At 35.6% G+C, this 26015-nt stretch overlaps 3 protein-coding genes across 3 annotated transcripts; 1 reads left to right on the plus strand and 2 right to left on the minus strand.

The window, feature by feature from the left end:
- Positions 1–1432: 1432 nt before the first annotated feature.
- On the plus strand, positions 1433–3407 carry LOC110789346 (protein CHUP1, chloroplastic). Its single transcript, XM_021994004.2, has 5 exons — positions 1433–2141; positions 2237–2553; positions 2676–2787; positions 2932–3063; positions 3142–3407. The coding sequence occupies exons 1-5, from the start codon at positions 1587–1589 to the stop codon at positions 3232–3234; spliced, it is 1209 nt and encodes a 402-aa protein (XP_021849696.1). The 5' UTR covers positions 1433–1586; the 3' UTR covers positions 3235–3407.
- A 184-nt stretch (positions 3408–3591) lies between these two features.
- On the minus strand, positions 3592–4694 carry LOC110789347 (RING-H2 finger protein ATL63-like). The gene has a single exon (XM_021994005.2). The coding sequence runs from the start codon at positions 4414–4416 to the stop codon at positions 3826–3828; it is 591 nt and encodes a 196-aa protein (XP_021849697.1). The 5' UTR covers positions 4417–4694; the 3' UTR covers positions 3592–3825.
- Positions 4695–5569: 875 nt separating this feature from the next.
- LOC110789345 (6-phosphofructo-2-kinase/fructose-2,6-bisphosphatase) lies at positions 5570–25644 on the minus strand. The gene is made up of 23 exons (XM_021994003.2): positions 25255–25644; positions 25098–25161; positions 24657–24946; positions 23461–23664; positions 21822–22031; positions 21637–21732; positions 21409–21507; positions 21286–21315; positions 21105–21158; positions 18119–18172; positions 17950–18027; positions 16491–16582; positions 16359–16416; positions 16202–16276; positions 14887–14934; positions 13776–13873; positions 13026–13101; positions 9054–9116; positions 8808–8899; positions 8053–8121; positions 7865–7928; positions 7705–7770; positions 5570–5889 (listed from the first exon to the last, which is right to left on the minus strand). The coding sequence occupies exons 1-23, from the start codon at positions 25447–25449 to the stop codon at positions 5812–5814; spliced, it is 2253 nt and encodes a 750-aa protein (XP_021849695.1). The 5' UTR covers positions 25450–25644; the 3' UTR covers positions 5570–5811.
- Positions 25645–26015: the final 371 nt, after the last annotated feature.

Raw genomic sequence — 26015 nt, forward strand, 5'->3', positions numbered from 1 at the left:
CAATAAATTTATTTTATAAACCAACGTCGTTTTTACCTACCTTTTGTAACTTTTAACATGTTTTGATTAAATTTTATGTTATAACTATTGATTAAACATTTTAAAGGGTTACATAGTTACTTTTATACATTACTAGATTTTAGCCCGTGCGATGCAGGGTTTCTATTAAATTGTTACGTTAAAATAAAATTTCTATATATATCAACTGCTATATTTTATATATTAGATTAGATTGATTTTTTTTATTTTGGATTGAATTTCATTTTAGATTTTTTTTTAATTATTATAGTGTTTGATTTTGGATGAAATTGTATATAAGACATATTAATAATTAACTAATACAAATATTTATTTGACACCTAATTATTTATCTACGTGGCATTCGACTTTTTAATTCAAAAATAATTTTGAAGTCTTATTATTCATTGGCCGAAACCATTAGATTTCCTGCGTGGCGCTACCATTGGATTAATGTTTGATTTTGGATTGAATTTTATTTTAGATTATTGTTTGATTATGGATGAATTTTATTTTAGATTTATTTTTAATTATTAGAGCGTTTGATTTTGGATGGAATTGTATATATTAGTAATTAATTAATTAATTTAAATATCTACGTGACACCTAATTAATTATCTACGTGGCACTCGATTTTTTTAATTCAAAAATAAATTAGAAATCTTATTTTTCATTGGCCGAAACCATTAGTAATCCTAGGTGGCGCTCTAATAGTTCAGCAAATAAGCCTCCTATATATATATATATATATATATATATATATATATATATATATATATATATATATATATATATATTAGATTAGATTAGTGATGTTGAAGGAAAAAATGTATTAAAGCGAAAAAAATTGAATACGGATTCGGATAGACGAGGTTCGAGTTTAATCAATTATCGGATTTTATCGGATCGGGTTGATTGTGGTTGTTATCGAGTAAAACTTGTTTTCGTATTGCTATTTGATCAGATGCGGGTTAGGTTCGATTAAAAGTTATCGGATGCAAAGCGGATTACGGGTCTCCTGGGGTTGCTCGCGGTTCGGGTCCGGGTCTTCATTTCACGGGTTAAATTAGAATTCCGGTCAACAACGGGTCAGTTTTGTTGTGACTATTTCTCGGATATATTTAGATCAGTATGTCGGTCCGGTTTTCGGATTGTGTGACTTATTGACATCCCTACTCTAAAAGTGATTCGAAAATCATGCAGCAGCGACGTGGGTAGAAATGAGATGATATTTAATTTCCTTGTCTAATGAGAGTATATATTACATTATTACGGCACAGGAGACTTAGTGTAGAATTTGGCATGAATGTGGAAAGCAGTAGACGATCTACCTGTTAAACAAAGTAGAAATGTAAGATCTGAGACTGAGTGAAGTAGCTTTAAATAGCAATGCCAACTAATAAGAAGGTTGAAGGGTTAACTTTGACCAAAGACTATTAAGCTTTAAATGTTAAGAAAGCTAAGTTTTAGGTAAAGAGAGTTGATTAGTTGAGAAGTAACATCATTCATATTTATACTCCGTATTTAGGAAGATAGAAAAAACAGTGATATTTGTGAGCAGCAACAATATGCAGAGGAATAATAAGACTTCAGAGATGAGCTTCTTGGTCGAAGACATTGAAGCTGTCTTGGAAATGAACAGGTTCCTAGAGAAGGAGAATCAAGAGCTGAAACAAGAAGTGGGGCGTCTGAAATCAGTTATAGCTTCCTTGAAAGCTCATGATATTGAGAGGAAATCTATTTTGTGGAAGAAAATACAGTACCCTGTCTCTGTCCCTACCAGTATTGGAAATAAAGAGGACACACTTGAACAGTTAGAGTTGCAGACACCTGCATCACAAAGTACAAAGCAATCACCGCCACCACCACCACCACCCTGTAAGCATAAAAGTTCAATGAATAATGGTCCTCCACCACCACCTCCTCCAATGCCGTCTTGTAAATCAGCAATTGGGTCTAAATTAGCAGTTCGGCGTGTTCCTCAGGTAATTGAGTTTTATCGTTACCTGAACAAGAGTAACGCCAGGTTAGAGAACAGAATAAATGTAACAGGAGTTTCAAAGGATGGTAATCCAGGGAATATGATTGGAGAAATTGAGAACAAATCAATGTACCTATCTGCTGTAAGTATTTCTTTAATAGATAATCTTTTGGGTTATTCAATGGCCACTTTTTATTAAAACAATCTTTTATTGTTTTAATAATAATCAACAAACAGGTAAAATCTGACGTTGAGATGCAAGGAGAGTTGATAAAATATCTAATAAGAGAGGTGGAAACAGCAGTGTTGAAAGATATATCAGCAGTGGAAGCATTTGTAAAACGGCTAGATAGTGATCTGTCAAGTCTTGTAGATGAGAGAGCTGTACTGAAGCATTTTCCGCAGTGGCCTGAAAGAAAGGCTGATGCTCTAAGGGAAGCCGCTTGTTGTTTCAGAGATCTTAAGAATTTAGAATCCCAGATGCTCACCTTCAAAGACAATCCCAAACAACCATTGCCTCAAACATTAACACGAATACAAACCTTGCAAGACAGGCGAGCATGTATATCAAAATTACTGTTTTTATTTTTAATATTCACTGATCAAGCTAAATCATCATCATCATCATCATCATCATCATCATTCATTCTCAAGCTACTGTACGTTGTATCTGCAGATTGGAGAGGGTAATAGAAAACATCGACAAGACAAGAGAAGGTACGTGCAGAAGATACAAAGATATGCAGATTCCTTGGGATTGGATGTTGGACACGGGCCTCGTTGGTCAGGTATATAAACTGTCTACTTCTTTTTTTCTTTCAATTCTAGACCACTCACTTCCATTACTTATCATTCAATCTCCTATTACTCTAAACAATAGCCTTCTTCTACATTACTGCTTCTCATTATGTTTACCTGTTTCTCATTGCCAGATTAAGCTTAACTCATTGAGCCTAGCTAGAGAATACATGAACCGAATCATTAAAGAACTTCAGACTTGTACATTACCTAGTTCAGAGGACATCATACATCAGGCTGCTCGTTTCGCATACCGAATTCATCAGGTTATTTACATAACTTTTAAATGCCATGCTGTTAACAACAATCATACTTCCAATCACTAAAATTTCTAATTATTACAGTTTACGGGCGGATTCGACTCAGATACAGAGCATGTATTTCAACAACTCAAACGAATACATGCTACAAAATCTCCACAACTTCACAACGTTTGAGATATATGCAATCATCAATTATTGCAAAGCAATAAATTAAATGATAATCTGTAATACCATTAAAGTACTTTTTAGTTCATAATTTGAGTATATATTAAGACAATATATATTTATGGTTGTTTTTAATTTTGAACAAATAATTTATAGATATTTAGTAAATACAACTAAACCGATATATAGAGCACTCCTTGAATATTCTATCTATCATATCATGGAATGTTGACTTTCTTAGAAACAATTTCATAAGTTGTCACTTTAGTTGTGTTTTTTGTTTTCAAAGCGTTACCAACATTGGAGATTTGTCGTTAACCGTCCGAAATGACGAGTTAGGTTGCTCCTATTAAATGAGTTATGAAGGAAAAATAAAAGCCGGAATCGTATATTAAATTCTATACAAGAAGAGAGACATTCTCCTACATAACATAGCTACAGTTTTAAGTTTAATAAACTTGAAAAGAAAATAACAAATGTTATGAAGGACAAAACCTTTTCTGAGATCTGGTCCTAATTAACATTCCCCTGATCGATTCCAATAATTTCCACCACAAGATGATCGATCACTTAAGCTGGTATCATGGTTCATATCCATTATCATGATTCATGACGAAGAAGACGCTCCTCCACCTCCACCTCCACCTCCACCACCCGATTTTCCACAACAGCCGGTGTGTCACTCCTCTGAGTAACATCAAGTTCCAACACAAGTTGATCTCGACATATTGGACAGGTAGAGTGGCTAAACAGCCACATATCAATGCAGTCCACATGAAACGCATGTGAACATCTTGGCAAGCTCCTTCCTACTTCTCCTACCTCGAACACATTCAAGCAAATCGCACATTCCAACATCACTTCCTTACACCCTTGTCCACATCCGTGTACAAACGTTGGGATAGAATCTATTAACGTCAAGTCGATTCCCTTGGTTTGGTATGAACAAGAAGAGATGGAAGTGATATCATAGGTGTAGGTTGTTGTTGTTGAGGATGTAGTATGAGACCTTCGTAGGTGGGGGGTGCGGCCGAAAACACCGACTATAGATGTCCGACAAAGATGACCCTCAGCAAGGAGCCAACGTGCATAAATGTGAAGCAGGAGAACAAAAAGGACTACTAAGAGTAGACATAAAATGGCAGCAAGGAACAAGTTATTCTCATAGGCAATGATGCTACCACTAAGCATATTTATTCTAGCTACTGATGTTGCTGATACACTAAGATGCTTTAACTCGCGACTCTGCAGCTTCAACTATATATAAATGTCTACTCTAGTAAGTGAAGTTGTGGGGGAGAGAGGAAGACAAGGAACAAAGAATACCATGAAGAATGAAGAATTTGAGATAGTGTCAAGTTGCGTACATGTTAGGTCGTCAAACTTAAGGGAAGGTGCCTCTTATTCAGTGTTTATTTTATTCTCTATGTCTTTTAAGTTTTCCAAAATGCCTTATAAAATAACAGATATTACGTAAGTCAAAAGGAAGGTTCCCTATATCCAAGGAGAATAGAGAATAGAGAATACTTGGAGAGTAGATGAAGGACTCGTGAAGTTGACGGCAGATCACCAATGCCCAATGGGGGATCATTTTCATGAATTTCATACATTGAAACTGGCAAATATAATATATATATATATATATATATATATATATATATATATATATATATATATATATATATATATATATATATATATATATCATCAAGCTTTTACTACATTGAAAGGGGGGAAGTTTTTCATTCAGAGACTCAGACTCAGGATCCCAATCTCCAAGTGCACAACAACCTAACGTCAAATTAAACCGCGATACTAATTCTTTAAAATAATTTTGAAACCAATCTAGCAAATGAAGCAAAATTTGCATAGATAAGAAAGAGCACATCAAAGGCAATGACCCGACCCAACTCAATCTATATCAATTCGCATGACAGGCTGAGCCATAATAACACAAGTTGAAATCGAACTTGTCGTTTTTTCTGGACAAAGCTGATGCATAAAGCTCTAGCATTCAAATGATACACCACCTTCTATGTCGTGACTCGTGAGTGACATAAGAGCTGTTAAGACAAACCCAGCCCTAGATCACCCAACATCACTAACGACCTAATTCACTTGACTACTTGAGTCTCTTGACAACTTAGTTTATTCTTTTTCTTGAATATTCAATTCTCTTCTAAAACTATGTAACCGGCAAACTGTTACTTACAATATTGTGAAACGGGGGGAGTAAACCTACTTTAGAACAACGCCATTTCTATTTTTAAATACTTAATAAACTTTTATACTCCGTAACATTTTTAGTAAAACCATACTATGGTAGAAAGTAGAAACTATGAGATAATCAAACAGATATGTGTTCTTTCAAAGACAAATAAACAACTTTGTTTTCACATTAACCTTTTATACATATGAAGCATATTTAAAAATAAAAATGTTGGCCAGTGAGCAAAACAACGACCACGAAATTTAAATGTCAACTAGTATATTGAATTTCATTGACAAGTGAGAACAATTAAAACACACCGAAATCAAATGAAGCATTTCCATGTCATAATGCAACAAACAGCTTCTCCGGGCACTTTAATCCATTAGCTTGTATCGTTTCTCTTGCACACCTGTTACTCCCATTTGGATCTCTATAATTGTGTGAAGAGGTACCTACGCATTGAAGACCGACATTAGCATTTAGCACTATGCCTTGAAACAATGAAAGATCAATCCAACAACAACAACAAAAAGCCTTAGTCCCAAAATGATTTCGGGTCGGCTAACATGAATCGACATAAAAGATCGTCAATGTGACCAATCAAACAAGACACCAACGAGAAGTTAAAAGAATAAACAAGGAAGAGGGGGAATGTGAAAATAATGAAAGTAAAATAAAAGGTATATATATATATATATATATATATATATATATATATATATATATATATATATATATATATTTATATTTATATATATATATATATATATATTACAGAAAATATTATAAGGAATAGTAAAAATAAGTAAAGTTCAAAAAGAGAAAATTAAAAATAAATACAATAAGTATATTTGATAATAGCATATAAAACTGAGCCTTGAAAAAAATAAAAATAAAAACCGTCCACAAAAGGTTTGCAAAACGCAAGAAGTAAAATAAGAGAGTCAAATGGAAGATATATAAGTCAAATAACGTCATCAACGTATATTCTCTCCCTCCACGATGTCCTACCCAATGTGATATTTTCCTCAATCCCAAGTAGGCTCATATTGTGCTCAATCACCTTCCTCCGAGTTTTCTTAGGTCTTCCCCTACCCTTTGCAACCCTTGCCACCCTTCTAGCCAAAATCCAAAATAATGCATAATCCAACTTAAACAAGTTGGAAGTTCTATCAGATCAAAATAACTGAAGATGAAAGCAGATTTTAAAACTAAAAAATACTAAAAGGAAAACAGATTTAATCAAATCAGAGGATAAAATAAATATCACATCAGAAAAAGAATCAGATACTGAGGACGGCGGCGGCCCGGGAAGGGGAGAGTGGACAAGTGGATAAAAGCGACGGACTGTAAATCTGTTTAAGTTTTTGTACGCAGGTTCGAATCTTGCCTCTCCTAAAAGAAGCAGCAACTGGAGCATCCCGTCTAAAGACCAAGGACAAGAAAACAAGTCTGCTAGTCCGGAAGGCCTAGATAAGACACTGGTTAGTAGTTGCGACCAACAGCCATCAGCTGTCGGCTCGATGGGAAGGCGGGAACTTCAAGCCCGATTTCAGGTAGCACCAACCCCCCATGCAAGCACCGAAGGGGGCTGAGTGGCCAACTTTACCGTTCTTCATGCCCGGTTTTAGGTAGAAGACTATTCAGAGTCATCACCAAATCAAAAACTTATTACAGTAGCATAGACTCAGCTATTTGAAACAAACTAAAGGATATAACCTACAAATTTAAGTTTTACAACGGCGGTTGCCTTGGTTGGCTAACCATTTCAATTCACAAGTGATAGCTTTTGTCAAGTACACACTAGAGGAATGGGAAAGGAAAAGTTTATGAGTGAACAGTGAGAGACGACTGGTTCATAAGCTGAACCATGATGAGAAATCTCTTTTCCTCTTGATTGGTTAGAAGGGATGAGAAAAAAGTCAAAGAATAATATCTACAGAATTCAAGGACTTCTGACGTTAGTGTTTGGGGGTGAGGTTCTAGGAAGTAGTCTTTGACCTTTGTGCATAGAAGAAATACAAATTAATCCTTGACGTATTTGGTCCCAAAAGGAGATAAAAGGACAACTCAATCTAATTTACTCACGAAGTTGTTTAGTTATGAAACAGCAAGAGTAGAAATTGTCTGCAAAATAACCAACTGGTTTTTTAGAAGTTAAGCCAAGACTATCACACTTTTTATTTTTTATAAAGAGGTACAAAGGAAACTTAAGGGACCCGTCTCTCACGGTCCCTAACCTTTGAGGCTTTGACACAAGAAGTTACCTCAATATGTGGTATTTCTTTCAAAGGCCTGTCGGCAAAGTAAGCATACAATGCTCTCAGAACAGCCTGCAATAAATATGATAATAGCACCAAGTTATTAATTATATCGAAAATTTGGAAAGTTTGTTTAGTAAATTAAATTTAAATTAAGTTATATTACCTGATGAGAAATTACTACAACAGGTGCTCTTTGGCGCTCAAGCTCAATGATCACAGGCTCCAGCCTGCATTACAGGAACACGTATATAACTTCAAATTTTGAAATTGAACATATATTATTTTGGAACTATAGTGAGAGGAAGAGTAAAAGGGGCACCCAAAGATTGATCAGTAGAAGTAGATACAAACCTTTGGATCACATCCAAGTATGACTCTCCTCGAGGATAGCGATACCGAAGCTTATCTTTTTCACGTGATCTGGAATTTCAAGAAAAGTGGACTTAAAACAGATTGGTAATCCTTTAGGATTGCTAAATTCACATGTAAGCTACACTGATGCAATAAAGTAATAACCTTAAATGCAACGAATTTAGCAATATATAACCTACTTCACAAGAAAACGATACCAGACAAGAAACAATTAGTATATTACACATTTTTAGGTACACGTAATAAACTGATACAAGGGGGATAGACGCTTTAGGAAGTACTCTTATAAGTTAGTAGTTGGGGAATAAAATAAGGGGAAAGTTAGGGAACAAGTACTATATAGAGAGCCTATTAGAGAGGAAGAGTTCTATTGAATATTGATTAGTATTTTGTTGAGCTTTTAAGAGTTCATTGGGAGAGAATCAAGCCTCTCGAAAGCTTGAATATTAGTTACATTTTCTGTAATTTCCAGTTTATGAATATCAATCTTCGTCATTTTCCTTATAATATAATCTGAATATTTGATGTCTTAGTTTTGTTAATTCATAACACTACATTACACACTCAAATAACTCAATCATTACAAGTCCTCGGCAGAGATAGCACGAAAAAATCAGAAACAAAATGCTCACAAACAAGAACAAATACGTAGTATCTATATTCTAAATTATGGAATTATTCATAGAACAAATGTACAAATTCAATACTGAATGTGAATTGAATGAGCTACATACTCATACTCTTCTGGCATATCCATCTTGATCTCCAAATACGTCATTCCATCACATGCTCCAGCATTAATTTCATCAAGTGCACGCCATTGCACCTGTGGAGTTCACGAGAATCGAAGGTTTATGAGGTCGGATAATTGTGTAATTTTGGTCAACTAAAATTGTAAAAAACTACCTGAAAAAAAATACGAAGTGCAACATCTTATGTGTCAAGACTAGGGAAAGGAATTGCCGCTCAAACCAAATTACCTTGGGAAATCCAACGATATGATTTGCAGTTGAAATCGATCTATGCAAAGTGCTGGTCCATATCTGCATGGTATTTGAGAGAGTGAGAGGTGATGGGGAGCAGGGAAGTTTTAGTTCTCTGTGAATAGGAAAAACCACACTGACTACAAGTCTTACATATATATTTCTAGTGCAGACAGATCAGATAATAACCAGTGAGAATGCAACTGCACTAGCTTAGGTACAGAAACCATTACATGAAAATAAATGAAGTTACCTAATCAGACACCGATATAAATGTTATAACCCCTTAAATGATGCATAATCAAATAATCACAGGAAAAGAAACAAACAGAAGAGATGAGATAATTATTAAAGGGTGTGGTGACCGAGAGAGAAATAGGTCACAATCTCTTCATAAACACTATAGTACCACCTACCCAAACTCCTCTCGCTGTGCACCCAGCACAAGATAGAATTTAGGAGTAGAAGGTCTTCACAACATCAAAACCTAGCCAAAATCCTTTCCCTGATCGATGTTGGTGACTGGTGAGGAGTGGAGTGTGAGTTGAAAAAGTGGGAGACAGTCATGATAAACAGCTGAGTGAAGCAAATGGAATTGACTTTAGGGTACTCTATGTGGGGCCCGTGGAGATTTTCCAAACGATACATATTTAAAAAGAGGGATCAGGCGGGAGACGACCCCTTCTGGAGCTGAAATATTCGGGTTATTCATGTTCGGGTAAGACGGGTTCTGGTTCATAAATTATTGTTCTGTTGGAGATTGCCCTCTTGCATATGAAGATGCAAGTCAATGATTGACTAGGTTGTTCTATACTTTCCTTAGTACAAGAAAAGTTTGTTATATTTGTTAGTAGCTTGTATATATACAACACTCCATTTGTATTCATCAGTTAGTTGAGAAATAATAAAACAACACATTTTATTTAGCTCTCTCTCTTCCTCACGTAGTCAAGCCTTCTTCAATGGCTTCCCTACTCTTTCTCCAGGATTTTCTTCCACCTTAGATCATGAAATCTAACATGGTATCAGAGCGGGAACGATCCCGGCTCTATAATTCCGCATAAAATTTCCGTTCGGTTCAACTCATCAATTTTTCCCCAATTTTTCTGCTTCGAATTTATTTTTGGGTCGATTTGAGTCAAAATTCGACGAATTAGGATGTAATTCGCCCTAATATCTCTTAATTCCGCTCACAAATCTTATTTCCAACCTTGAATCAAATGATTTTTGATTCTTGAGTTTTCCCCAAATTTTAGGGTTCTTGAAGATTTTGTGTGTTTGCAAGAATCTGAAAAATTGTTGATAGATTCTTGATGTGTTTCTGCATTCTTTGACGTTTTTGATCGAAGGATTTATCGGCTTCTCATTGCGGCGTTTTTTGTTAGTGTTTTCCGGTGGTTTTATGGGTGGTTCTCAAAGATTTTCGATCAATTTCATGTGTTTGCAATGGCGTCAGCAGATCTAGCACCACCATCACACCCACCGCGTTCACACACCGACCTCTTCGGTGCCCCAATCGGTGATTCATTACTCTCTCCTGATTTCGAATCCGAGTCCTACATTTCGATATAATTGCCGAATACACACTTCAAATTAGTGATTCAATCCCGAAATATTCGCCGTCGGCGTTATAATATATCGCCGGGAGGTTTTCCAGCAACAGGGAGTTCTAATCACATTACTGTTGTTGCGATTACTGTAGCTGTTCTGCCTCAACCCTCTGTATTTTTGCTTCTGTCCAGAAATAGCTCACACTTGTTGGCGCAGCACCATTGGTTGTAGCACGCAACGGATTCTCAGTAAGATTTACCTGTTTCGATTCAGTATGTGTGGTGTTTATTCGTAATTCTTGGATGTTGTTCTAAGATGTTGTAGTTTAAGATTCTGGTTAATCTTGGATTTGGGTAGTTCTTGATTAAACATTGAATTGAAGTATGAGTGTTTTGTTGAATGATGGAGGTTGGTTGTTGAATGATGGAGGTTGGTTTATTGTGGCTCATTCTTTCAGACCCATAGAGGTCATTTTCAGACCCACAGTGGTCCTCTTTCCGACCCATAGTGGTCAGTTTCAACCCAAAGTGTTCAATTCTCAAAAGACCCAAAGGGTCAAATTCTCAAATTGCTTCTGTTTTGATCAATTTCTTCCTTCAGCTTTCTTTTTCATAGCTGAATTTCTCACTCTTTTCCTCTCAAACACATTATCCTTCATTTAGAGGTTATTCTTTGTGACCCATAGAGGTCTTTTTGTGACCCAACAGAGGTTGAGGTCTGTTCTGTGGCCCAACAGAGGTTGAGGTCTTCTTTTTGTTCTGAATTGTTTCTCTGAACCCCTTTTTTTTTGTTCTGAACCTAGATCAGTTAGATCGATTCTCTTTCTGATCGTTTCTCTGAACCTATTTTCTCTGAATTGTTTCTCTGAAGTTGATTTGACTCTTTTCTCTGAACCTTTACATATCCTCTCTAAATTTTGATCATGAATTCTATGATCCTTAAACATTTTTAAAGACATTTTCGAAATTCTTTTCATATCATCCCTAGGCATTCTAAACAAACATCTAGCCATCATGGAACTTTGCTTTGTTAACTGAACCAAGTGATCCTCTCCAAGAAAGTTTTCTTCACTGAAGTTCTCATTAGGGACTTTATCGAAAGGAACACTCCATGATCATTCAGTTCAAGACCAGCCAAATATACTACTGGACCAGTGAATTCGTTGTTTTGCAAAAGCAGTACGGTCACATCAGGAATCATATTCAACAGGTTCATGCCAAGATGGATCTTGATGCTGATGATTTTGTTGCTGTTACTGTGGGAAGTCAGTTTGTGTACATAGGTTTATGGGTGGAGCAGGGTTTGTGTAATGCTAAGTAAAATTTGTTTCAAGACCAGTTCAAATGAAATGGGTCACATTAGGGGTAAGCCGTCTGGGTTTACACATGATGAATGAGCATTCAACTCCAGTCCAGGGCTGCTCACAAGGATTGGTACACTGCAGTTTGCAAAGGTGCCTTTTCACAATTTTAGTTCAAACTGAAAATGTTTTTCAACTATTTCCAGTTTGAGGGGGGATGTTGGAGATTGCCCTCTTGCATATGAAGATGCAAGTCAATGATTGACTAGGTTGTTCTATACTTTCCTTAGTACAAGAAAAGTTTGTTATATTTGTTAGTAGCTTGTATATATACAACACTCCATTTGTATTCACCAGTTAGTTGAGAAATAATAAAACAACACATTTTATTTAGCTCTCTCTCTTCCTCACGTAGTCAAGCCTTCTTCAATGGCTTCCCTACTCTTTCTCCAGGATTTTCTTCCACCTTAGATCATGAAATCTAACATGTTCATGACCCACTTTTTTCCGGTCGGGTTGATTTCTGACAGGTTTACCAGTATCACATTGGATCAAATAGACTTTGCATGTAAGAAATAAAATTCTTTCCCATGGGATAAACCAAAATGACATAGCACCTTATCCAGCATATTTAGTCTGAGAGGGACGGTCAGGGGCCTACTGACTGAATTGTTTGACGGATTTCGTTGATTATGTGCTAGAAGATTATGTGCTTTTAGGAATTTTTTTTTTATAATTAACTTCTAAAAGATAATTCTATGATTCTATCGTTCCGAAATTTGGCTCTGGAGGTTAGTAAGAAACTTGAGGAGCCTATATAAATCTTCTCAAGGTTAGTTCAAAGAACTATATTAATTACACTCCTCACCATTGATACTCACTTGGTTCAAGCCCAAAAGCTAAAAAGAAAGAGAAAGAGTATCCGTACACAACGTGCTAGATCAATTCGTACAACTAGTCTTCTAGCATTTTAGCAGCAATTCGTATCAATTTGTAAAGAAGCATCACATTGTGGGGGTTTTTCAACTTTCAAGGTACAGGTGCAAAGCGTAAATCAACAGAATAATTAATCTACCACTTTAAATAACCAGTTTAGTTTGTTGATAAAATATACTTACTGACGCAGCCCGTTCAGGTTTTAGCCGTTTTTCTACAAAGTTCGCAAGCTTCTTGGCATACAACTCTCCGGTATCACTACAAACAAAAATAACAGATATCCATTTTTGTTAAGATCAATCACCACTATAGCAAAGAATGTCTCCAATAATATGAAGTTCAGGTTGAGTACAATAATAAAGCTCTATACAACGGGAATTTAATGAAAGAAGCGGTAAAAGAAAAGAACAATGTATTATTAATTTATTACTTTATCATTGCTAAATTATTATTCTCAAGCACAAAAAAGAGGAAGAGGAAGAATAGAGGTGGTTTAAGTAACAGGTCCCAAACAAAATATATTTTTTATATAGGAAACTGTTGTATGATATTAGATAGACAGATTTGTTGTTTTAAGTTTATACCAAAGTTCTCCATCACAGAATTCTCAATTCATAACAACGAATAAGCAAAGGTCGGATGGAAAAAAAGAAATTCAGTGGTAGATGCAAAGATGAAGTAAAAGATCTTAGTCATAGTTAAAAGACAATCAAATGAACCAAACTACACCTTTCTCATTGCATTTGAGTAATCTTTGCAATGTTTGCAAGGATTAACATTTAGCAATTAGCATACATTTGGAAGCAAAATCTAATAACCATAAAGAACAAAAAAAGAACTTATATAAGAAACGGCAGAAAGTAACAGTTGATTGTTCCAGAATTATCAAATAAGCTGAGAATGAAGGATATAACATGGTAAAGCTAATGCACCTTAAAGAAGAATCACCGCCAATCCTGGCCCTGACATTATCTTGACTTTCACCATGTCTCGTAAGTAATATTGGCCGGGGTGTGAGATGGGTATTCACCTGCAATATAGTAAACAGCTACATGCTCAATAACAGATCAAAAGGCGCAGTATAATGACTAAAATCCAATACATCAAACATGCTTATGAACTTTTGATTTAGAGTTTGCAAATTGTTGAATCAGAAAGCTGCTGAAATTTTAAAACACACAATATAAAAGTCTACCAAAAGCAAGGCCAAAACCCACTATTGCAACAAGTTAAAGTGCTAAACAGGGACATGTGAAAGAATACCCCATAAACTTAAACCCAAAGAGAAGAGAAATGCAACACTCGTTCCCACTAAATAGCCAATGAAGACTATCAACTACGGGAAATCATACCATATCTCAACGACCAAAGCACCCACTTGATCGAAGAAAAAACAACCTCCTTTTAAAAGCATATGCCCCTTTATCATTCTGAACTACTCTATGCTTAAAGCAATAGGGGCAATCCAATGAATCGCAACTTAACAAATAACCTCTTCCAACTTTTATCCATGACTATGCTTAACCAAACATAATTCATCTAGAGAGCTCAGTCAATTAGTTTGTCTTTTCATCAACTCAAAGTGCCTTAAGATTTCTCCAAAAAAAACCGGAGAGTTCGAGTATCCCAGTCACTCCAACAAAATCGACAACAAAGGCAACAATTTCTAGATGAGGAACTTGAATCTAGATGTTAAAGAGAAATCCTTCAGTTTAGGATTTCCATAACAAATATTACCAGGTCTTGTTATCATTGACAATTAAGAAGGGATTAAATATTATTGTAAACTATTGTTAGATAATAACACAATTTTTTATAAAGTTCTCTCTATATTACTGTATTTGGTTTTGTTTTTCTGAAGAACATGAGAAAATTTGAAACACTGATTTTTAGGATATGTCTTGGAGACAAACAGCATAAGCAGCGGCTGGCAGAACGAATTCACTCACATGTAGTAAGGTGCAGCAAAAGAAAAAAAAAGTAGAAAAAGCTTGTAAAGTTTTGGCATGCTAATAAGGAATGCTGATCATAGCACCAACATACCAAGAAAAAAACAATCCGCCCTGGAAGGTACCCACTGATGTTATTCACCTACACCAAGAAATAGAAAAGGTCCGTCAACATGTATAAAAGCAACAATTACATCAGGCCAACTAGCAAGGACACTATGGGGCAGTTTTACTTCAGCAAATGATCAAACTTCAGCCAGAAATGTTCAACATGAAACAAAAAAGTGAGACAATAGGCAACAAGCTAACGAGCAGACAAAAAATGATGACCCGGAAAATTGGGCGTAAGGTTGAGGGGGGAGAGGAATTTACCAAGGCTTCCTTTCCTTCACTTGTAAACTCCTTCTCTTAACAGCTCAACTTATTTACAGTTCTTAGAACTAGTTTGAACTTACTGGTGGTACTTGAACTATAATACTCCCTCCGTCCCAGATTACTTGTTACACTTTCTTTTTTCGTCCGTCCCAGATTAGTTGTTACACTTTTAAATTAGGAATGACCCCACAATTATTATATTGTCTCTCTCTTCCCACAAAATTTTTTTCTGTCCCCACACCCTCTCTCATTCAATTAAAAAAAATACCCCACTAACTCCTATCACATCTACTTTTTCAATAACATAACAATTGATAACCAAACAACCACTTATCACCTAAAACTTTGTGCAAAGGTAAATGTAACTAGTAATTTGGGACGGAGGGAGTAAATTATTTGAACATTAGCTTAGAGCTTCAAACACTTTTGAATGGGATCACGATAATAGTTGTAGAACAACTTTACAGGCAATGCAGATGGTTTGCAACTGTCATGGTCACGATAAGCTAAATTTTATTTTTACAATGTAGTGATGCGGACTAAACACCCATACCCAAACTCATCGGCACTTGCCTTTAATTGTAAAATGAACTTGGAAGCCCTTATCTGACCTTATTAATCCCCCGTTCATACAGTTATCCAGCATGACTGTTGTACTTTGTCAATGTTCCTTTCTTTTTCTTGACCGGAAGAATTTTGATAATAGTGAAATTTTCTTTTATTACAAGCTTATTTAACACTTATAGCATAGAGTAGTAGGTGAGTAGATAACTGAAGCTGTATTCTTGACACAAATTTATTAACTCCAAGATACAAGATAGTTCCTATGCCGACTGTGAATAAGGTAGTCGCAATAACAACAAAAAGAGTATGGGACTGCGACTAAGGGAGTCGCAATAGTATCATAAGCTAAAATCTGGACAACATCCATGCCAGTTCTAAAATTATTAATTTCACGAGTTTCTCGAACTTTTGACAAGACTCAATTAGGAAAATGGTAAACTTGAATATAAAGAAAAGGTTCAAAATCTTACCTGTATTTGGCCACCATTGCCACTGACTGTATCTATCATTTTTATATAAGATCCTTCTTCCACTGGTTCATAAACCTAATATAATACACAAAATGATGTCACTTACATCACTGTCCCCGTCAGATTTATCAGAAACACAATGCAATTTTGACATTACCTTTTCATAATTATCTAGTCGGCGTTTGAAGTCCCTATATCCAGCTTCAAAATCTGGCCTGATATTGCAATAATTAGTATTTATGTAATTCCAATATAACGGGAACTATTACAGCAGAGAGAAAAGACATACTGCTCTGCATAATCTGGGCTTTGTTGGACCTTAAGACGTATGTTCCTCTCGATAATCCGTTCATCATAACATAAGGTCTCCAAAAATATAATCTGTAGCAGGTACATATTAGTATATTCAATAACAGATTCAAGAGGTGAAATGTTATATTCTTGATTATTTGTCACAGATGCTATCAGTTACTCCCAACCATTAGTACCAATGGTTGTTTTCTGGCGGAATTGGAACGGACAACACCAACTGATTATGAGGGTATATCTTCTCCTCAAAGTTTCAAGAATCAATTCTCTAAGATTTTGTATCGGGTAATTGACGTATCTAGAGACTGTAGATAAACTATCAGGACAGATCAGGTGCAAGAGTTTATTTTCTCCTTCACCCTACTTTTGTAAACGGGTAATACCCCTTTGATGTCTTTCTAATAAACACACTTCTTAATTAACACAAAAGTTGCCTCCCTATTGAACATTGACCCACTGGCTAGTAAGAAAGTGTCACATGAAATTAGTTAGTCACTATTTCCTAAACAAAACCATAACAAATTTCCTATACACCTTCCGATCCAAATGCCCCATTGACCTCCCTACATTTTTATCATATTCAACCAGATCACCGGTTCTTGATTAAAAGAAACTTTTCTGAGTAATTCCGTGGAAATATAAGACCCTGTTTACGCTCCATTGTTTCTCAAAAAGGATTTTGATAGAAAATCAGATCAGTCTTAGGACTTAACTGGAATGCCAAAGTCCGGAATTATTTGGCAAAGGTATTGATCAATTTCAGACACTAGCAATTTCCGTGATTTTGTGGGTCTGGGAGAATACATTATATTCCCAGTTGTATATCAACATAATACCCCATTCCTATAGAAGAAACCTTTTATATTTCTGAAATGTAACAATGGGAAGACCAGCACCTAGTGTCCAATGTTAGAGTTGCAAAATTATGTTAATACCTAGAAATGTTGTTTCACGTAGGCACTGTAATAAGAATATTACATTTACTAAACAGAAAAAACACGGTGCTTTTTATAGTTAGATAGCACTGCTAATGCTAGATGCTAAATACTTGATAGCGCAGCAATCACTGTTTTCATAAAAGATGGTCACAATGGATAAACAAAAATTTAAAATTATACCTTAGATGTGGGAAATGCCAAAATAGCACACGCACAACCATATCAAACAGACATCTTTAATACATTAAGTATTTAACACATGCAACTGGATGTATATACAACATATATATGAAACAGAAACAGAGACAGAAACAGAACACAAGACAACACAACACAACACAACAGGCTAAGCAAAGTTCAAAGTTTTCAAGCAGCAGAGAAATATTTAAGTTAATCAACTGGATATAAAACACCAATATGTAGCAGAACCTTACCATGCAAACATTATTTGAGCTCAATTCACAGCAAATAAGCATTGAGAAGAAATTTATGTTGTTATACCTTGCAATTTCCTTCAGCCAGTTTCATCAGCATATTTCTTCTTTCTCTGGTGCTATTCGTAGCATCAAATATACCTACCTAAATGAGATGTTCGTGAATATATCAAGATAGAAAATAGGAGATACAACTATCCCCAACCAAAAAATCACGATTTAACTAAGACACATACTTGGCCACCTTCTTGCATCCAGGATATCATATCTTCCATCGCAAGTGCAGCAACCTACTAGCACAGGCAAAAGATATAAGTTAGATAAGTAGTACAGAAAATAGCTTTCAACTCAATCACACCGCAGTTAAAAACACAAAAAGCTTATCAGGATTCAGGACACTTGGATAGCAGCTTTTAGTAAGAAGGTTTCAACAATTTGGTATCTTTCTAACTGAACCTGGTGCATATATACGTATATGCTATGTTACTTCGACACCTTGAGTGACCGGGGGTGTCGACACGACACGACACTCTAAAGGTGTCCGAGGAAATGTCGATACCCGTGTCACAAAAGGATCCGAAATCAAGTGTCATGATCGGAGGAGAAGAGAAAAAGAGAATAAAAAAAGTTCAATTTTTGGTATCCAAGATGAAGATAAGCGTCATCAGCGAATAAATTAGTCTTACCAACTGTTTATCCGGATCAAAAAGCTCTAAAAACTAAAAAGTTAGGTTAACTTAGTGTCCGCATCTTTTTCTTTTTCATTTTTATATATTAAAATAATACGGATCGAGAATATTTCCGACACTTTATATGATAGCCATGTCTAAAGAACTAGTCAAGACACTCCTTTGATCGTGTCGCCGTGTCTGCAAATTTTGGATCATAATGTCGGATCCTGCCGACACCGGTGTTGGACATGACACTTAAATTTGTGATTGAGCAACATAGCGTATATGTTTAATGAATAATAGTGTAGTGGATAAAGCTAAAACGGGCAGGGGAGGGATGTTACCTCTAAGAAAGGCATCATAAAGTGCGGTTAAAAAAGTTTACCTCACTTCAAGTTTGGGGCTAATATGAAAGAAATATCTGCCTACTCATATTTCTCCTCAAGGTTCAACGTAAAGCATAAATTGAGATTGGTATTGCCGTATTGCAGTATAATTTCCACCTCTCCTCTCCCATTACTAAAGAAACTCAAATATGGTGAAGGGATAAAATATCTTTAGCTCCTTTTCCCTTCTCAGTGTTCCCGCTTTTTTCCCTTAGTTCAGTTCCAAATTTCATAAATAAGAGGATACATGTAAAAACTCTGTGGACTTCCATCAAGGTGATTTGTCTCTAAAAGTAATTGCTTCATTATACTCCTTCCGTTTCTTTTTGTTTGTCCTATTTCACTTTTTACATAGTTTCAAATGCAATATTAAAACGTACATATATTCAAATATGTTTAATAAAAAAAAATCTTCTAATTTTATTTTTAATATATTTCAATATTCATTCATTATCATTACCCCATTGCCTCAAAGAGGCTCCCACAAGAAGCGGGGTAAGGGGGGGTCGGGTGTATGCAACCTTACCCTGCAATTGCAGAGAGGTTGTTTCCAATTGACCCAAAAGCGATAACGGGACGACCATCTTCTACTTCATGAAAAGAAGCGAAGAGGTTTTAAGAGCCATTTTGATTTAGTCCATTACATTCCACAGCCAAAAGAACAAAAGAATCTTTGACTCCATCGGAAATGGACAACTTTAATATAATATATTTCAATGCAATTAAAAAATATTTATTCAACACAATATCTCTAATAACATCAATTAAATACACGTAACATAGTTTTCCTACAAAAAAAACAAGATTACATAGTTGTGCAAAAGATTAAAAAAACAAACACACTCCGACCTCGTTACTATTGTGATAGTGAATTTTACTACCTCTGTTCATTAAAGTTCTTGACGCTCACTATTTCCACGGACTCCAACGCAATATTTAATCACTAATTTCTCCAATTCCGTATGTGAAAAAATTAAAAAAAAGTTGATATTTTGAAAATACATACCGGGACCAATCTAACAAGATCTCACAGGATAACGTTTTGATGTGTATAATATTAATAATTTACTATCAAAATTTTCATGCTTTGGACACATATGCCAAGCGTAAAAAACCTCAGGAATTGAGGTAGTATAAAGATTTCTGCATATTAACTATTAAACTAACATATTGACAATCAAATTAAATAGAAAATAGAGAGACGGAAGAATTACCTAAACAATGTAATTTTGTAAGCGCTATGAGTCAAAATATAAGCGTATCACTCGCCAAAAACAAAAATTCCCATCGAGAATTAATATAACCCGGTAGAAAGCAATAAAGAGCAATTGTATGTTATAATTATATTTGCCTCTATTTTCCATGTTTAACTTCCCCGTTGGAATATGGAAGAAGAAGGGTTTGTATGAGTTATTGAATTGAGATGTTGGAAAATACTCGATACATCTCAATGAACACGAAGGTGAAGTAGCACACATGGTGAAAATTACGATGTAATTTTAGTTTCTTTTTTGGTGTGCACGTGACCGTTGCTCCTTGATCTTGGTTTGGGATATTGACAACTACATTTGTCAAATCGGGCCATGATCAGTTACGGATTGGATATAATAATCGGTTCGGGTATAATGATAATGTTTTATGCAGGATAATTGTGTGTTCATGCAGATTGAATGTGTGAAATTTATTTTCGGGTCACTTCGGTTTTTATGGGATGTCGGTCGGATTGGATCATCTTTCAAGATTGTTTTAAATGCATTGACTTTTTTAAGGAAAAATGCCCTTTCATCACTTCCAGGGCCCATAATCATATTATTAACTTCCATGCAGAGAAACTCCAGCGAGCTACATAACTTAAAGTTAAAAAATGAAAATTTGGGCCCCCTTTACACGGCTTCCCCGCAGCCGCCTGCAGGTCCTGGGAGTCAAAGGGGAAACAAAATATTATATAACTTTGGTACTTTCTATCTTTCAGAATTTGGAACCATTGACATGAGTTTTGGAAACATTCTTCATCCAATACTCTCTTTAAACCAAGCTCATGCAAAGTTTCAGCCATAAGTAGTGCTATTAAGGATTCAAAAAGTGAATGAATAGTTTAACATAATCCAACAAAAAAAATATTTACTTAAACACCACAGTAAGATTCATTCCAGAGAAAAATTCACCTCATTGCGTGCCTCTATGCCCTCAGTATTGTCGCCTCTAAAAAATTCAGCAGACTGCAACAGAAATTGTGAATTCCATCGAGCAATACATATACAAAGTGAGGAACAGTGGCACATATATCTTTTCAAGGATCAAACCAATTAATGAAGACCAACATAGAGTAAATTAGCCGCACTTTACCTGATTAGTTCCTAGCTTCAAGCGCCTATACTGTTCGGAAAAGAAAATTAATGAGTCTCCTTGTCATCGTCTACATAGACTAAGGAAATAAATAAGAAAGCTCGAGAAAAGAACAGCAGTCACCTTCCCCACGTTAAAGTGCTTAGTATCATGGCCCAACCACCGGAGATATCTCGTCAGTTTAGCAGCAGTGAAGGTCTTACCTCGAGCAGGCAAACCAACCTTTACAAAAAAGGAGGGAAACAAATAAGGGAGGAGAGAGATAGAGGGAAAGGGGGAAAACAAACGTCAAATCCCATCTTCACTTGAGGCAACACAGAAGGCTAGATCATAAATTCATGCCAAGCTTACCAGCACAATAGCCAAATGTCTATCTTCCTTTGGGCCAAGCATTTGATCAGCTACAGCTGCTGCAGCTACTGCTCCGGCAGCTGCCGGCATTGCGGTCTTAATTGAACAAAGGAAGAGAAATAAAGTTCCAGTCACGGCAAAAAAGAAAAAAAACACAACTCCATTTGAAGAGAAGTTATAAAAACCTTGTTTCCCGATCCAAGTTTCACATCGTCTGCGAAAGTACCAGCACTAGTTGATTTGACTAGTCTAGGAGACCCCACCCCTCTGTCCACAAAAACTCCCTTATGAGATTCCTGCTTCTGTGTAGGTGAAGCAGTCGTCGCTAGTTTATCTTCTACCGCAGCAGAAGTTGTAGACACTTTAGCAAGATCTTGTATTTTTACCTCCATTTCCTGCGTTAATATAGCTAAGGTGCGTTAGACACGCAAGATAGCAACCAGTGCTGGTACACAAGATAGCAACACCACAATCAGATATGTAAGAGAAATTATCAATTTTTAGTACGAGACACGTGTCATAAAAGAGATGAACAAGGTACCAAGAAAAACCATACAATTAAACAGGCGCCACTGGTAGGGTTCCTACCTAAGGCGGGAAAAGGGGGTTTTGTATGTATTACAACTTTACCAAAGAGGTAGTTCTCATGAAACCCAGAGCTGGCTAATGGGTTGTGCAGCACAATGCCTCGATATAATTAAGGGTCCGAAAATCTGGCAACAGTTAAAAATGATAAATAACTTTTAGGCTCAGCATTAAGTGATCACTTCTTGATGGACGGTTAAATTTTCTTAATGGTTTACAGATCGAAATCCTGTAGCAGTTTTCTATCTGTTTTGCCAATTTGTTTCTATTTTTTATTTTCACTTTTTATTTTCTTAGTGCAACCTGTACTTGCTCAACTCATTTCTAAAATTTTCTTTTTCAACCCTTTCTGAGTTTTACTTTGTTGTGTGATTTAATTTTTCGAAGTTTTTTTAAAAGACGGTTGTTCTTCATTTTGCAGCAATATGAGATTGTACAACGATGCCCAAGAACTTGTATGGTTGGATCCTTTCCCCCAAAGTAATTCCAACTTATATAAAAATATTTCATATCTTGATCATCTTTTTTTTGTAACGTTAAGAAGGTATTCTTTTATTTTTATACGAAGTACTATGTGAATAGCACAGTTCCTCCGAAATATCACAAATGGCCCTGATGAAACCCTTGACTATTTAGACAATTGACAATTGACAATTGACCCAGTGCTTCAAAAGAGGCTCCCACCTAAAGCTGGGTAAGGGCCACATGCACACAACCTTAGTGCACAATTGCAAAGAGATTCACATAATTCGAACTCGGAACTGACTGGCCTACTTCGTGACAACTGAGTAAAGAGTTGATACAATCAGTGATTGAAACATATAATGATGAAATTTAAGCAACAAGAAAATCATAACTTCTGTGGTGTTAGGTTAGTTAGCTGCTTATCATATTTAACACTAGCTCTAGCATAGTGCTCACTGCTCAGAACTGAAATCCAAAAATGAATCACTAACATGAGCATGATCAGCAATTCAGCATCCATATTAAAGTTGTGGTTTCACTTTGAATACCGTTCATAAAGATAAAAGATCGCCTTGGTGGTAAGATTCAGGGAAATAGACAGAAGTTTCCACTTGTTTCCGATCATTTTTTCTAAGGGACAGAATATTCCTTCAAATAGCAGTTTAGTCGTATCTTTTGCTTTTCCACCAATTTGGGAAAGTTTTTACTGTTGTCTTTAGGATATTTAAAATTGACATGTATATTTAATGTTTGAAAACAAAACGGATAGCAAACCTTATCAGCTGTAGGCCCGATAGGCTGACTGCCAGTGTCACCACTTTTCGAGAAATCTGATTCTGAGCTGTATTTTCTAGCAGATATGTACCTGGGAGTTTCTGCCAAATTAGCCGGATACACCAGTCCTGAAGTTGCAGATGTTGCAGGAGACGGAACAACATAACGTTCAAGATCAAGCTCCAAATTAGCAGAGGAACTGCTCTGCAATTTGAGGAAAGGAGATGAAATAAAAGAAAAGAAGTTGCATTATCTACCAATCACTTAGGATATTTTTGTTTCCCTATTGAGAGCCATCTTGAAACAATGTGAAAGGGAAATAATCATCTGAAAATTTGTTTAAACATTCCCGTTACAGAAAAATTGTCTTACCAGATAATACAATGACAAAAACAACAACACTGAAGGTTATTGGTGAACTGAGATAATAGATCTCAAAGGATATGATACAAGGAAACAATATTTTAAAATCAGAAGATTACTATCTATGCTGCCTAAGTAACCTAATTTGTTCCTCGTAGAAAATCCAAATTTCAAGGGAAACATTAATAACTATAAGAAATACTTATCAGTTTACCTCTTTCCAAATTATCGTCTTTCTTTAATTAGAGGAAAATAAATTATAAAATAAAAGGAAGTTAACAAATTTTTGACATCGAATTTTAGGAGTGAACAATGTTTCACTTTCATGACATTTCAAAATCAAACCAAGAAGCAGAAGTGTCACATAAAATGCGCAACGGACAGAGCCGAAGATAGAATGATACAAATTTATGCAGATGTCGTTACAATTCCACTAATTCTAATATTAGTTCACTTATTCTAATATGCAGATGTCGTTACAATTCCACTAATTCTAATATGAGTACATCACAATTAACAATATAAACAAAGAAAGGAACAAAATTAGAAAAATTAAAAGAAAATTCATCTAATAAAATACAAATTCAAGGTGCCTAAAACAGCCATTTCCTACTCTAAAGATGGAAGCTTGGAACCGGAAGGGGGGGGGGGGGGATTCGGCAAAATACAGAAGTTCCCAACTGTTAATTACTCCATATATCTAATAACTAAAACCTTAGTTGACATTCCCTATGTAGTCAAAGATGAAAATCATGTAATTTGCAAAGTATAAACAATTTCTTCATGCAACAAAAATCTGAAGGGATCACAAAAGACCTTGAATTATGTTGTACCTCAAAGCATGTCTCTGAATTCATACTGACATCAAGAATGCCGCGGACAGTTGAAGGGTGAATGTTCTCCTGGTAAGCTCTCCAACTCGATGCGAGATCAAAGGGAGAAATTCTATCGGCGTTAATACAAACCCGATACTCTAAAACAGCATCAGCATTCAATCTAAATAATGCAGCCCTTGCATCTCCTTGCAATCTACCCCCGGATAGTATCCTATTCGGCCCTTCCTCGATTATGCACGGATTATTACTGTCCTTCGGCCTCAATAAGAACTTGAAATCCAATGTTTCTACATTTTTCAACAACAAAAAATCAATCATCACACTCAGTCCAACCCCCTCCCCAATAACTAAAATCAAACTAAAAACCTCTTATGTATAATTAAAATTCAAATACACAAAGAAATTATCACAATCACATGAACTCGGAATTTAAATTACCATGATTAGGAGGAACAACAAAACTCAACTGCCACATTGAAGTCGATTCGCGCTCTAATGGAAGCTAAAATTAAACAATCAAACAACAAATTAACATTCACAAAATGAAATTCAACATCTATTTAAGCATTGAATTGCAGAAAAGAGAAATCATTACAGCTCTAGAAGAATCCCAAGAACCAACTAAAGAAGCAGAACCAAAAACGTGAGGAAGAAGGTCAGCATTGAGAGTGTAATTCTCCATTTTAAGAGAAACATAGAGCTGTCCACCACCTTCATATTCATCTCTCTCCTCGCCATCTCCATCTCCATGGGAAGTGCTATCGGAGTTCTTCGATGTTCCCGCCCCCATTTTTCTCTCTCCTAAATTTCTCTGCTTGAGTGTAGGAGTGAGTTCTTTTTCGGTTCGCTCCGTTTTATTTTTCCCCTAGTTTTATTTTTATTTTTCTGTTTGAAATTGTTTAACAAAGACGGCTAAGATCTTCCCCGTCACTGAATTTATGAGGATTTGTGATTTTGTGTATGTGTGGATTTGGTTGGATTTGGAAGGATGAAAAATTAAATTAGGGACCAAATGATAAGGCATTCAAGTGAGGCTGAGATGGAGGGCAGGGTCAATGCTTGGCGGAATAGTTTAATACCAACTCCGTTTCAAAATGATTTTTACATTTTTCGTCCAACTCTCTTTCATAATATTCTTTACATTTTGCTTTATTTTATGTTTGGACATAAAAATTTACTATCTTAATCTTCTTATCCCATAACATTTATAACTTTTCAACCACTTTCTTTTACTTTATTCATTTTTTCTTTACACTCACCCAACTTTTTACCCATCTACCATACATTTTCATATTTATTATATTCACCCACCTTTTTACATACTTTTACTATTATACTTAATATTTGTGGAAACAG

Source organism: Spinacia oleracea, chromosome 4 (assembly GCF_020520425.1).
Source record: "Spinacia oleracea cultivar Varoflay chromosome 4, BTI_SOV_V1, whole genome shotgun sequence".
Lineage (NCBI taxonomy): Eukaryota > Viridiplantae > Streptophyta > Magnoliopsida > Caryophyllales > Amaranthaceae > Spinacia > Spinacia oleracea.